This window comes from Pezoporus wallicus, unplaced genomic scaffold, assembly GCF_028554395.1.
Source record: "Pezoporus wallicus isolate ANWC-B61680 ecotype Strahan unplaced genomic scaffold, APGP_CSIRO_Pwel_v1 contig_818, whole genome shotgun sequence".
NCBI lineage: Eukaryota > Metazoa > Chordata > Aves > Psittaciformes > Psittacidae > Pezoporus > Pezoporus wallicus.
This window is the reverse complement of record NW_026636248.1, coordinates 8701128-8716901: the sequence shown is the minus strand read 5'-3', so window position 1 is coordinate 8716901 and position 15774 is coordinate 8701128. Positions and strand designations below refer to the sequence as shown.

The 15774-nt window shown below is 37.4% G+C and overlaps 1 protein-coding gene across 2 annotated transcripts in view; it reads right to left on the bottom strand.

Moving 5' to 3' along the window:
• The window catches only part of LOC130593923 (cadherin-9), a 65725-nt gene extending 50306 nt beyond the window's left edge, over positions 1–15419 (bottom strand). The window contains exon 1 of one of the 2 annotated variants that reach the window (XM_057399424.1): positions 15154–15419. In XM_057399424.1, the coding sequence (XP_057255407.1) occupies positions 15154–15384 (231 nt within the window). In that variant the 5' untranslated portion in view covers positions 15385–15419. The remainder of the gene's footprint in view (positions 1–15153) is intronic. The other variant, XM_057399425.1, reaches the window with a different exon arrangement.
• Between the last annotated feature and the right edge of the window lie 355 nt (positions 15420–15774).

Below are 15774 nucleotides of genomic sequence, written 5' to 3'. Positions count from 1 at the left end.
AGACCCTGTTTTGCAATCTGATAAATAAAGTAAACACCATACAGACCTCACAAAAAGAAATCTGTTAATTCCTCAATACTCATTTCAGACTGTGGTTTTTAAATGGTAACTCTTTAAATACCTTAAATGTTTATCTAAAGCTAAACTTCCAAATTAACAGTTGTTGAAGGTAGGTGAAATCACTGTTTGATTTGAGGAGTCACTAAGGTCCTTTGATACTGGTTATTTAGGCCATAGCTGTAATAATTATCAAAACAACGTAATTACTTTCCTAGCACAACAGAATCTTTTAAGTGTAATGTCATTTGGAGGGGGCCTGAGATGGGCTTCACGTTCTGCATAAACCACAGGCTGATTGCACCTGTCTGATTAAGCAGGAAGACTATGGCTCAGAGGAGAGCAAGGATAAGTCTGCCTGGGGCTTCAGATGAAAATTCCAAGATAGAGAAGTAGTGCTTAGAATAGGCAAAACGTAAGGCACAAACCAAGTATAAAGCCCTGAAGAGTGTTGCTTCATTGAGGGTATGTTTAACTCAGTAGCTGAATCTGCAAGCTGATCAGATGAAGTCAGATTAATAAGGAGACATTAGACAGTGTGGGAATTACTTAAGAGAGATTTCACCTTTTTTTTTTCTGACTCTCAGACCAAATATCAATGAAAAAGAAGCCCAGAAGGAAGTGCATAAAGAATGAGTTAAACTAAGTTAAACTAATGTTAGTTTAACAACTCAGGTAGTCAAAGCATTTGCTTCTGGTGAAAACAGATAAAGATCTGAATGTATCAATGATAATTTTGTATTAATTTCATGATAAAAAGGAGATTTTTGGGAGAACTGGAGTCTTCAATGCTGACTAACGAATTACTCTGTACTTTGGAGAAGCACACAGTGCACAAAGTAAAACTTATTTTTTGTTTAATTATTTTATGATTTCATCTAGCTTAAATGCTGACCACGGTCTTGTTGACCATTTGGAGATGGTTTATGATAGAACTTCAGGTTTTGATAATATTCAAAATAAGGGATTTCTTCAAACGGCTTTCACTCCTGATGTGTGCTATTCTTTCTGCTTGATTTTTTTTTTAATAGATAAGCCCTGTCATTATGTTCTCCCTGTGCAGTGGTTATTCAGTTCTTCATCTAGCTGTTGTCATTGACTAGCTTTGTGACCTCAAATCACTGTTTCAGCAACTCTGCTGAAGTTTTCTCCTCAGAATAACAGATATTATGTCATTGCCTGTCTCATTTAATATAAAATAATTTGATATTTACCTTCATATTAAAGGTGTCCCTTCCTGTGGCAGGGGTGTTGGAACAAGATGATCTTAAGGTCCCTTACAACACAAATCTGTGATTCTCTGATTTTGTTGAATGATCCTTAGTAAAGTATTAAAATTATTATTAATAATCATAGCATCAGCATTATAAAGTTTTATTAATCCTTTTCTCTGTTACCCTTTAGATCAATGTATTTTCTTTACTGTAAAACAATGTTTTATACATATATATACACAGACAAAATATATATACATATAGAATATATACACATATTCAAATATTTTATTTTTTTTCTTTTACACACTTCTAAGTTAGAACAGATTTAGCCACCTGAATTACAAACACAATTAGTTGCAGTACCTCTAACAGAATGAATACAGAATGGATCAGTCCTGTTTCCCTCCTTTAACAGTATTTTGAAAGACTAATTTCTTCTGGGGTAGATTCACATTTTGCCCTTCACTTAATGCCTTTCTGCATGTGATTCTAAATCTTTCACATGGAATGGGTGGGAACACTATGACCTCTTCCACTTCACAATTACTAGCATGCACAGAGATTAATGCATTTTAATGTTCTGTTAAACTTGTGGAGGAAGTTAAAAACCTTTAATAATTTAATTTGTTTTGTTGCAACACCCCTGCTTCTATTTATGTACAGAAATGCTGGCTTCCATGAGAAGTTCCTCTTTATATTAATTTTATTGGCCACATAATTTGTTTATATCTGATTAATATAGGTTTAAAATTAAAGATAAATATACATGGTTATTTCTTTTAGTCATTTGTGTTACAAAAAACATACAGTAACTTTTTCATTTTTTTTTCTTAATTATTGATTTAAAAGACCTCTAGTGTCAGCACTTTAAATGCAAATGACATAGTGGTAGAGAGACAAAGTAAGGAAATACTTTCTATGTTTTATTTTTATGTGTTAATTCAAGACTTTCAGTCAGCTACATGACCCAGTTACACGTGAACATTTACGGCTCTGTTACCTCCTGGTATTTGACAGCATTTATTCATCACAAGTGCTTATTAAAAAGAAAAAGTATGCTTACTTTTACAATCCCTGTAAGACTGAACTATCAGAAAAGCACCATTTTTAAAACTTACAACAGTATTTGCAACATTTTTAACAGTGTGATACAGTAATATTAATGCCACTTAAGCTGCATACAAGTTGTAAACCAGAACTTTTTATAAGAACAAACTATTTCTCAGTATGTAGAAACTAAATCTATTTCAGCTCTTAATAAGAAATATGTAAGAACAGCTAAAATTTGAAGAGGCAAAAATGCCTACAAGTGGTCAGAATCACCACAAATTTAATGTTTAAGTGAGGTAAATGTATTTTATAAATGCTTGAGTAGAAAGTAACAATATCTTATTAAATACTTCTGTGGGGTTTTTTTTATGCATCAGAAAAAGTTAAAACAATCATTTATATCACGAATTCTAGCATTCAAGCACTGTTCATCGGGTAGGTACCTATTAAATATTTGGTTCTGTTTTTTCCTCCTTTTTATAGTGTGTTGTCATTTAGCCCAATACATCCCAGCCCTGCTTTCAATCAAATGGCTGATTCATGGCTGTTTTCATGATATTCCAGAGCTTTATTTTTTTTTTTTTAATGATATTTTGTGGAAACACTTCATACATAGACATGTTCTGAGAAAATGTTTCGTTAGATAATTGTTAGGAATTGCATTTTATAGATGTAATTATTTCCACAATCAGCAATTACTTATGGCAACATTTGGGCTAAAACTTTATTCTCATAGCTAAATCAACCATTCCAAACAGCTTCTGGAGATTTTGTTAAGAGTTATATAACTTAAATATTTCTCCTTAGGTTTCCTCCATGGAAATAGAGTACATAGAAACACTTTATCTTCAGGTAAAACTAAAACTCATTTAATATTATCTGCCTGATTATCATTTCCTCACACTCCCAATTTGACAAAAATGATATGATGGCTTCCATGTGAAATGGGTATACTTGTCTCTGAAATGTGAAGCAAGATGGAAGGAATTTATAACTTCTGAAATTTTCATGGAGGCTGGAATGCTTTTTCACTCTTTCTATTACACTCTGCTGTGTAAAAACAGAACAGAGATATTTCAGCAGAGTTTTTTGATCATAGATTGATATGAGAGAAGTTAGCCCCGTGTGTTTGTGTTGCTAGAGCAATACATACAGCAAGGATTTGGCCATAATTCTTTATTACTGTAACTGAGACTACAGGTTCCTCTTTTGATTGATACCCAGCGTAGCTTTATATTCAATGATTACATTGTCTATACTAACATATTTTTCAGTCTCCAAAAAGGCTGAAGTGTGTGATGATTCCTGCAATCAACAGGATTTGGTGTATTGGACAGGAAGAAAAGACATGATATACTTGACAGTTGATTGTTGACAGCTCCTCTCTTTGTCTTCAAGGTGACTATTCATAAACCTTTCTCTGACAGACAAGATATTGCACAATACCACCCTCTGTTGCAGTCAAATTGACATTTCTAAGCAGTCACATAATTGTTTGCTCTGATGGGTTTTGCACTCTTTATCACGAGGCTAGCAGGTACCAGTAAACCACAATATAGTCAAAACATTTCCCCTCTTTAGAATCACTCCCATTATGTCATAAATGCAATAAATATACAACACTTGAAAAGTATCTTGTGAAGTACATTTTCCTCACACTCCCATCTTTTCATGCACAATAAATGATTGCCTAGTAACAGATATGATAGCTCTGCAGACTGCCACTAAGCTGATCTTCTCTTCCCACCGGGTTAAACATTCAAGGCTGAGAAATACCAGCCTACAAAGCTGTAATAAGAAGATGGGGATATTCTGTGAACAAGTTACCTATCATGGCAACTTCCTTAAGACAGATCTTTTTGGCATAAGGATCTTGCCAACATCAAGACTAGAGAGCAGACTTTGGCTGTTAGAGAGCAGACTTTTGCCTCTTCAGGAACCTGCTTAGTAAGGTTCCATGGGATATAGCCCTAGAGGGCAGGGGGCCCAAGACTGTTGGTTGATATTCAAGGATCACCAATTGCAAGCTCAGGAGTGTTGCATCCCAACTAGAAGGAAGTGCAGCAGGAGAGCCAGGAGACCTCCTTGGATGGATAAGTTGCTACTGAGGAAACTTAGAGGGAAAAAAGAGGCTTATAAAAAGGGGGAAGCAAGGACAGGCATCCTGGGAATATACAAGGTTGTTGTCCGGGAAGCTAGGGACCAGGTTAGGAAAGCTAAGGCCCAGTTAGAATTAAACTTGGCTAGGGATGTTAAGGATAACAGGGATTCTATAGGTGTGTAGAGAATAGAAGACAGACTAGGCACAACGTAGGCCCTCTCTGGAAGCTATCAGGAAAACTGGCTACCCTGAATTTGGAGAAGGCTGAGGTTGTTAATGACTTCTTTGCCTCGGTCTTCACTGGCAAAGGATCTGACCACACCACCCAAGTCTTGGAAGGTAGATGCAGGGACTGTGAGAATGAAGACCTTGGGCTCACTGTAGGAGAGGATCTGGTTCGAGACCATCTTAAGAACCTGAACGTGCACAAGTCCATGGGACCTGATGAAATCCATGCACGGGTCCCTGAAGGAGCTGGCAAATGAAGTTGCAAAGCCGCTGGCCATCATATTTGAGAAATCATGGCAGTCAGGTGAAGTTCCCGATGACTGGAAAAAAGGGAAATATAACCCCCATTTTCAAGAAGGGGAAAATGGATGACCCGGGGAATTACAGACCACTCAGTCTCACCTCTGTGCCTGCCAAAATCTTGGAGCAGATTCTCCTGGAAGGCATGCTAAGGCACATGAAAAACAGCAAGGTGCTTGGTGACAGCCAGCATGGCTTCACCAAGGGGAAATCCTGCCTGACCAATTTGTTGGCCTTCCATGATGGGGCTACAGAACTTTGGATAAGGGCAAAGCAGTTGATGTCATCTACCTGGACTTGTCCAAAGCGTTTGACACTGTCCCACAGGACATCCTTGTCCCTAAATTGGGGAGATATCAATCTGATCGGTGGACCACTTGCTGGATAAAGGACTGGCTGGATGGCCGCACACAAAGAGTTGTGGTCAATGGTTCAGTGTCCGGCTGGAGATCAATAACGAGCGGCGTCCGTCAGGGATCGGTGTTGGCACCAGTCTTGTTCAACATCTTTGTTGGTGACATGGACAGTGGGATTGAGTACACCCTCAGCAAGTTTGCTGATGACACCAAGATGTGTGGTTCGGCTGATAGGCTGGAGGGAAGGAATGCCATCCAGAGGGACCTTGACATGCTTATAAGATGGGCTGAAGTCAACCTCACGAAGTTTAACCATGCCAAGTGCAAGGTTCTACACGTGGGTCGGAGCAATCCCAGGCACAGCTACAGGTTGGGCAGAGAAGAGATTCAGAGCAACCCTGTGGAGAAGGACTTGGGGGTGTTGGTTGATGAGAAAATGAACATGAGCTGGCAGTGTGAGCTCACAGCCCAGAAAGCCAGCCGTATCCTGGGCTGCATCAAAAGGAGTGTGACCAGCAGGTCGAAGGAGGTGATCCTGCCCCTCTACTCTGCTCTCGTGAGACCTCACTTGGAGTACTGTGTACAGTTCTGGTCCTCAACATAAAAAGGACATGGAACAGTTGGAACAAGTCCAGAGGAGAGCCAAGAGGATGATCAGCGGACTGGAGCACCTCCCGTATGAAGATAGGTTGAGAAAGTTGGGGCTGTTCAGCCTGGAGAAGAGAAGGCTGCGTGGATGCTTCATAGCAGCCTTCCAGTATCTGAAGGGGGCATATAGTGATGCTGGGGATGGACTATTCATTAGGGACTGTAGTGACAGGACAAGGGGCAACGAGTTAAAATTTAAACAGGGGAAGTTTAGATTGGATATAAGGAAGGAATTCTTTCCTGTTAGGGTGGTGAGGCACTGGAATGGGTTGCCCAGGGAGGTTGTGAATGCTCCATCCCTGGCAGTGTTCAAGGCCACGTTGGTAGAAGCCTTGGGTGGCATGGTTTAAGGTGGTGTGTCCCTGCCCATGGCAGGGGGGTTGGAGCTAAATGATCTAAGGTCCTTTCCAACCCTAACTATTCTATGATTTTAAGACGCTTTTAAACGCAGAAAAGCCAATTGTTACTGAAATAAAAATGGTATTTTATATGGCAACTGGTAGTTACCACTTGAGACAGAGTAGTATTACACTCTCCACTTTCCATGCCCGCTTTCTTTATTTTAGGTATTTTTACTTTGAGCCTTGTTTTTTGTTAGTCTGTGAACACCCTCAATCCCAGAAAACTCCACATAGGAGTCCTCCACTGAGCAGACCCCAAGACCCTTTTTACTGTTGTCCTAGTCGAAACCCTGGCTGTTTTAAGAACACTCAGGAGATCCCGAGTGAAGAGGAACTAGGATTAAGCAAAAAGCAATAAGCGTAGTGAACAATAGACTAGATTTCACATAGTAGCCTTTTGCTGATATGTTGGATGTTGGGTAAGCATAATTTTTTTTTTTTTGCTTTGGCTTCAGAAGTAGCTGGGTACTTCATATGCCTGTATTCATGCTGTGGATGAAGGTGTCATTTAGCCTAGCTATATTCTCAAAAAATATCTTGCAATTTCTCCTTGGCATGCAGTAGTTCTTAGCTTTTTTTTTTTTTTTTTACTTGAAAATTGTTGCATACAGGATGTTCTGTCTTGGGAGAGAGGAAAGTAAAAAGGAAAAAAGGGGCAAGGTAAAAGTTTACTAAACATTGTGAAGTTTTCCTAATATTTTTTGGGTCCTTGAGTTTATTCTTGGTTTAGTTTTTTCACAAGCAGTTTCACTAATTCAGCTTTTGAACTTGAAAAACACACAGAGAATCCTTGAAAACAGAACAGACGGACCTGTGCCATTCTCCTACTTCCATGTGTGATCACTGTGGACTTTTTGGCATTTGGTGTGACAAACTAAAAAGTTTGACATGAAAAGCCCCAGTATCAAGATAATCCTATTTCTCTGAGTGATCTTTACCTACTACTTCACTGTATTGACTGTATTTACCATCAAGCTAGGTGATCATTAAGGTCCATACCAACCCAAAACATTCTATGATTCTGTGATTGTTTTGTGAAATATAATGTCCAAATTAGATTGTAAAATTCTAGCTTAGACCTATCACTACAATGTAACATTGTAGACATTTCGTATTTAAACTGTTTATACTTAAGTTATGCCTGATGTGATTAGATCTCTTCACTATCTTTGAGTTTCCAATAAAAAAAATTATTTAGGTTAACAGAAATGAGTTGCTGTCCCCTCTTCAAAGGAAAAGAGTCCTATTGTTTTTGGAAGATGCAGCATTTGTTTTTTACCGATTTTTTTTTGTCCCTGGCTCACCATCCTTCTTTTTAAAAATAGCAATCAACTTTTATTGAGAACCTTGTTTTTTACTATTTTTTTGTCAAAAATAATATTTTTTTGCAACAGTTTTTCAATATGGTTCATGTTGGAAGCCTTCGGATAATAAGTTATTTTTAAACAAGTAAAGCTATGAGTCTTTATTGGTACTTGTAGTTAAGTTACTCATTCATCTGCAGAGAGGGACTTCTGGTATTTATTTTTTTTAACCTTTCTTTCTATGTTTGCTTGTTTCTGTTTTAATTTGATTTTGGATATTCATCTGCTGAGAGATATGGCTGCTTGAAATTAGACCAAATATTTGTTGAAAAAATGTGCTGGCTGAAGAATGCAATATAAGTGGAGATAATTTATTAATTTTGGAACCAGAACCAGATAGGGTTTCCTTTTTTTTTTTTTTTTTTTTTTTTAAATATTAGTCAGACTCTTTTTCTTATTTCTTTGATCTTTTCTGTTGTTACGGCTTTTTTCCTTTCTGGTTTGATATATAATTATTTCTGCAGTATTCATTCAAAGACAAGGAAAAACTCGGGGTCTGAGAGAGGAAATTCAAGATAAAAGAAGATCCAGGAGACCCGATAATTTTTCTTCTTTTATTTAATCTGAAAATACTTTTGTTAAGAGAGAGCAGATATTCTAATGAAAATATATTATTAAATCTTCAAGAGTTATTTTTTAAAAGATGGCTTTGGGACACAGAGCATGCTAAATGGAACACATTAAGAATGTGATGAAATCTTCCCCACTTGAATTACACTTCTGCATGTTTATATGTCAGTAACATATGATTGTTGATGATTCTGTTGTTTTGTTGAAACATATCATCCTGTTAATTCAAAAGATGTCAAAGAAACATGCTGGCTTTAGCAGCATTTATGTACTGTACTAAATGCAACAGTTTTCCAAATAAGACAAGTGGGATTCATCTATAACAAAATGGAAGGCACACCTGAAACACTGAAAGGATATTGCAGTTGTATGTTCTCTCATCCTTACAATAAGTGGTTCTTAAACTGGCTCTGTGGAGGGAAAATAACTGATGTAAAGAAATCCTTGTGGATTAATTGCATAAATTGATTAAAGGCACAAGTGATGGATGAACTGGGATAAGACTAATAGAGAAAGGGCTTCACCGATCCCACTTCTTGACTTCTCTCCTGCTTTGCATGTTAACAGGGAGCCTGCTCTGGTCTTTGGTGGTGTACTAAAGGCAGCCAGCAAAACAATGTGAAAACATATTTCCCAGCATTAGTATATTTTCAGTCTTTATTTGCACGGAAATACTCTCCAATTCTATTAAATAAGGGGGGGGGAGGGGAGGGGGAAAGCACACAGTATATATAATCAAGCAACGGAATGAAGTTTCATGTTAAATAACAGCAAGTCTGGTAAGGTTAGTAATTCACTGAGACTTCTTATATTGTTAAATGACGTTCTGATCTTGACTCTGTTCTTATAAGGCGGACTGCTATATTAGGCAACCTCATTTGGAGATATCTGAATATTTTTAATTGCAGACAACAAGAAATAAATGGTTGAATTTAACTATATGTTATACCTGGCTTCTCCCCCCCCCAAAAAAAAAAGAAAACTTCCCTCAAAAAAACCTCATCCTCTGAATATTTTTCTTTATACTTCTTACTCAGGTGCACAGACAAATGTCATGAATCAAACTCACTGGTTAACTGGAGTTGAACAGAGATTTTTCTTCAGTTTGCATCCAATTAACTGATGCTTTATGTCATGCAAAGCCTATTTCATTTATATTTATGGAAGTTACTGAAAAGGAGGTTATTCATGGGACAGCTAATTTTGAGCAGTGTCAGCTCTTTTTTATTTGATTTTGTATTTCCTCTCTTAAAATGAAAAAGAAAGGTTGCAGGTGCTGTACAAAAATGTTTTTGTTGTTGTTATTTATTTTTTAAATTGTGGGATATGACAACTGTTTGGGTCTGACATACATTGCATGGAATTTCACATATCACCTGCCCATCAAGATTAGCAGCATTGATTAGCAAAGTGCCAGTTTGATATAGGGAGAGACTAGTTTTCATGTAAAAAAATGTAATTGAGTGACTTAAAGGAGGGAAAATCTCTTGTCTCTTGAAATCACTGAAGTATATTGTTGTAAAGCACAAAGGACAGCATTTTCCAAAATGGCTGATGAATTTGATTAGTCCCATTTCTTCCTGACAGTGGATATTTCATAGGTGCTAGAGTTAAAGATAAGGTCTGGAGTTAAAAAGGTAGCATATTTGACATTTTGCGCAACTGATGCCTTTCAGATGGTATCAGATGAGTTATTTAGAAGTGGAGACATAGAATCAATATTAGTTTTTGAAATAAAACTATCCCTAAAGGGCTACTTGCTTAGAGCCTTCTGTGCATTTTATTAGCTTTTTCTTTAATTAAAGAACATCACCCCATCAACTTTTTTTTTTTAAGATTATCCCTTTGGATTGTTTGTTTAGGAAGTCGATAAATTTGCCAGACTTATATCAGTGGTTTAGATTTAATTTTTTAGGATTTTCTTGTGGCTTAAAGTTAGTAAGAGCTGAGAAGATAGAACTGTGGCTCTCTCCTATTGAAAAAAAAGGCAATTCCCAGAAATCAAGGAATGCCACAGTATGATATTCAGTCAGGTGTTTCGTTTTCTCAACCCCTTCATATAACTCTGAATGTTATAGTGTAATTCACTTTTTCTTTTTCTTTTTTTGTGAATTTTTGGTAGGAAGCATGAGCTTTGCAGCTCCTCTCACTACATCCTCTGAAAATGCCTGATGTTGATGATCTCACGGAGGTATCAACATTCACAATAGGCAACAGGCAACCTGAAGGATTATGGTAGTTTTTAGAAATACAATTTCTTTTCTTCTTCTGTATTTTTTTCACTAGGATCCTATAATATTGCTTACCTTACTTATGTCTGCCTGAATATTTCAGTTGCAAACTCTCCAGAGTAAAGTTTATATCTGTGCACTTTTTTCCACAAAACATCTACAATGATGGAGCCATTTTTTTCTCTTATCATTTCCTGAATATCATTTTAAAGGATAAGAAATCAAAGAATGCCATAAGGACTTCTTGCATTGTTGCAGGTACAAGTAACAGGACCTAATATAGGTAAAGATCTTGTATGCATTTTTTTTTTATTTTTTTTTTTAATGCATGCACCAGCACGTAAGAGGAGTCATCTGAGTTGGGAGGAGGAAAGAAAGATGTGTGACGAATATATTCTAAGTTGTTTGGAGATGACTCTCATAGAATCATAGAATAGTTAGGGTTGTAAAGGACCTTAAGATTATCTAGTTCCAACCCCACTGCCAGGGGCAGGGACACCTCACACTAAACCATGCCACCCAAGGCCTCGTCCAACCTGGCCTTGAAAACTCTCATTCACAAGATGCATATAAGCCCTGTCCCTGAAGGTGAAAGTGATTTAGGTCTGTTCTTTGAGTAATTTCCTTATTACAATTGTTCTGGACATTAAGCCTTTTGGCAGCTGTTGAATGTTAACTTTGCTCATCAAACAATACTTTCTATTTCTGCTAAGTGCATTAAATGCAGTTAGCAGTCTCCATTTTACATCACCTATCCTCACTGTCACTGCCTTTGTCTAAAAATTACCTAAATATAATTGGGAACATAAGCTCTGTTCTAGCTGTTCAAAGTCTGTTACACCAGGTTAGATCCGTTATTAGTCTGAAAGACATGCACCAGGTTTGCATGGAGTTTGTTTTTTGTCTTCTTTACAGGTACACCAAACTTCAGTTTTAGTAATTTCTTGTCAAAGGGTGAAGCCTACCCACAAACACCACTGGGATAAATGAGACCATGATTGCATCTGCCAACCCTAAATGTTTAATTAGCCTGGTATGTGAAGGAAAAAAAGAACAAAAAACAGGGATGATGGATCTGTTAATCACTTCCCATTCTTGGAAGATATTTGGAAAGATGAGAGGGTGAGAGTAACCCCAGTAACAACTGTTATTTGACCTCAGATATAGGGAATGAGATTGTCCTGGATCTGCTTGACTAGTGAAGCCATTGGCTACCAACAACCTAATTTTTAAAAGAGCTGCCTAAGACAATAACACCTCAGATATGGGGGTGAAAATCCTCTCTCCAGGGACCCCTGACACCGAGTGTAGCCAGGACTTGGACAGTCCTGTGGACAAAGCATCCAATTCTCCTGGATCCCAGATGCTGGTCTAAACTAGGCTGGGGGCCTGAGCAGTGAAAATAAGAGGTGTGTGGATGTCACAGAATTTCTCGCCATCCCATGAACCCATCCTTCTTAGTAAATTAATTTTACCTTTTTATGTCATACCGAGTGATCCTACCCTACTGACAATAACAGAACGCACTCGTAACAAAATAAAACATTATCCCAGTTTCAGCTGGGATAGAGTTAAATTTCTTCCCAGTAGCTGCTACAGCACTGTGGTTTGGCTTTAGTCTGAGAAAAATGTTGATAACACAGCCATAGAATCATAGAATCATAGAATAGTTAGGGTTGGAAAGGACCTGAAGATCATCTAGTTCCAACCCCCCTGCCGTGGGCTGGGACACCTTACACTAAATCATATCACCCAAGGCCTCATCCAACCTGGTCTTGAACACTGCCAGGGATGGAGCATTCACAACTTCCATGGGCAACCCATTCCAGTGCCTCACCACCCTAACAGGAAAGAGTTTCCTCCTTGTATCCAATCTAAACTTTCCCTGTTTAAGTTTTAACCCGTTAGCCCTTGTCCTATCACTACAGTCTCTAATGAAGAGTCCCTCTCCAGCATCCCTATAGGCCCCCTTCAGATACTGGAAGGCTGCTAGGAGGTCTGGAAGGCTGCTATGAGGTCTGTTTTTTTAGAGCCACATTTCAGTTGTTGTTGCTTAGTGCTTACCCTAAGTCAAGGACTTTTCAGTCTATCATGCTCTCCCAGTGAAGAGGGGCACAAAAAAGCTGTGAGAGACCATGACCAGAACAGTTGATCCAAACTAGCCAAAATGGTATTCCATACCACTGAATGTCATGTTCAGTATATAAACTGGAGACAGTTAGCTGTAAGGGGCTGATTGCTGCTCATGGGTGGGCTGGGCATTGGTCAGATGGTGGTGAGGAATTGTATTGTGCATCACTAGTCTTTTTTTTTTTTCTGTGGGGGGGGTACTTATTCCTTTGTCTCTTTATTTAAACTTATTCTTCTTGTTGTTGTTGCTATTATATTTTACTTTATTTCAAGTATTAAACTATTTTGTTCCCCACCCGCCAGGGTGGAGGGGGAGTGAGTGAGTGAGTAGCTGCATGGTGCTTAGTTGCCAGCTTGTCCGACAACATGACATGTATCAACAGAATAGCATCACTAATGAAACACAAACAATGTTATGGCTATTATCCCTTAGAAGTTTATTTCCTGATAAAGTTTCTTAATTCAATTTACTTAATTTTTTAGTACAGTATTTATTATTCTACCCCAGTAATCCATCTGCCTGTGCATACCTATATTAAAGAGGGACTGGACAACAATAATTGCTATGAACTAGTCCCCATGGGCTGGAATACAAGTGCTCTCTTCACACATACCAGTTTGCTAATTAACATCATTTTGAACAGGAGAATACTAAACCTAAGCTTTAAGCCTTTCTCAGAACACAATTGTTCAAAAATGTTGTTGTTTTCTTTATTTTTTTTCTGTTTTCATTTTTTGAGAAATTCCTTACTTGACTTCCCACTGTAGCAGTTCCCTCTTGGTGCTGTATATCATGTGAACATAGGATAATTTGAACTAACTCAAATGGATTTACTGTGGTTTTATACCACTGAAGACAGAACTATGATTTTGTCGTATCATAAACAGCTTTAGAGTTAATGCAACCACATGGATTTTATCACTTCGATCCAACTCCACCTCTTTAGAACATAGGGTAATACATGGGGTGATTTCCATCTGTTTAGAGAATCAGTAGTACTGACCTCTCCCTCAGGGCCTTTGTACAATATTTTGCAGTGAAATGTGAAAAATCTCAGCATATTATCTGAGTTGTAAGAAATGAATCATCTCAGATCCAGCTGCTGTATAACCATTTGTTTTCCTTCCTGGACTTAGCTTCACAGTCATAAGGTCCAATACCTTTTATTTGGTTTGGAATAAGTGCAAAGTTTGCATCTCTTGCAGTGTATCATGTACGCATTCCTTCTGTGAAAAAGAGATGCTGATAATAGTCTTGATTTAAGCTTAATTTATTTGAGATTTAGAATGACATAAATGGTTTGGAGTCCATTCATCTGTAGCAGTGGGAATGAAATTGGAATGAACTCTTATGTTTGCTACTTACTTCTCTTCTAAGACAGCTTTCTATTTAAAAAAAATATATTTCTCTGTGTGTAGGTATAACTTGTGACTATGGAGAGCTATATTATGGTATCATTTCTTTGCAAGTTTACTCAAGACTATTTCCAACCATTTTTTTTTAGAAATCTCTCTATACAATTAGTTCACTCCTTACAGAAGACCCCTTTATCTACAACAAACCTTCCTATTTTACACACTGATAAACAGATCTACCAATAGGATTATGGCTGTCATCTTATTTCAGTTATTGTGAGTCAGAATTAATTTAATCGAAAAGAGATTTGTATGGTTGTAGTGTTGGTATACATGAGGCCAGAATCAATCAAGTTGATAGTTAACCAGAGTTGGCTTCTTTAACATTTGTTTCTTAATAAAGAGAGATATTTTCCACATTTTCCAGATGATAATGCCAGAGATTTTAGCAAATATTAAAAATTATTTTGAGGTGTTTGAATTAGAGTTGTCTCAACCCATTTGGTAGTTAGGCACCAGAATATGAGAGCTACCACCACCAAGAGATGGCTTTGTCAGAAACAGCTGATGCAGGTAGGTCTCAAAGAATGGATAGTTTTTCAAGCCATTAAGTAAAGATCTCACTTTATTGCAGAAATGATGAAAAACATATATTTTTTTTCCTCAAGCATTTAATCCATACTTGGAATTATGCATAGACAGCAATTTTATTATTAATAAATAGAATTCTGTATTTTACTTGAGGAAGTACACATCCCAGTACACTGAGAAATCACACAAGGTAGATGAATTAAGGCATAACTTCTCTATTCCCTTATCTAATATTTATGTTTAACAGTTGAAAACTAGAAATTATTCAGTGAAAAAACTTGCATGGGCATATGTAATAAGAAATCAGAACATTTTAGTCTGAATAGTTTTCTTTTTTCTTTTTTTTTTTTTTTTCCTCACAGCTTCTTCATTTGTCCCACCACTTTGAATAACTAAGGAAGACTCGGACAGTCCATAACATGCTTTGTTTGACTTAAATGAGAAACTGGGACAGTTTCTTTATGAAAAGCAAAACAACTGTGGAGAAGGACAGAAAATACCAACGGTGTCAGATGTATTACCTTTAATGGAATCCTTTAAAGACAAGGCTTACCTTGCCCACATATTGAGTATCTGGACCTGTGTACTCCTCCAGCAAGAAAAATTGATTCCACATCCAACCACGCTTGGTGCGGTGCAGTGTTTTTCCATCATTATCTGACAATCCTGTTAGCCTTTCACTGCCTGAGTGCTTGTTAGTCCTTTTTTGGGATGGCATCACATGAATCACATGAAACATAGAGCTCCAAAGAAAGATCATCAAGAAGGAGTAAGTCGTCATCATTTACAGAGATGCTGTTAGCTTCCACTCCACTAATAATTCACAGGAAGAATATTATATTCCTCTTCTAAGTAGGACCTAGGGGATGGAGAAAATATTTGAGTAAGTTGCAATACCAACAGACTAGTGATCATGACAATAACCTGTGGGAATTGCACATAACCATAAAAATTACTCAGGGAGTTTTAAGTCGAGTTCTGTAATATTTCCTTTTGCATTTTCTATTTCACTCTCTCACATTGTATAAAGACATAAATTTAACGCAAAATTCTGAGGAAAATACTACATCTGAAAACTTCAGCTTCCAGCAGCCTCCTGACACACCTAAACAGCCCAAATAATAAGAAGCCTTCCAACCTATTCTCTCCCATCTCAGCCTGATGCTATCTTTTC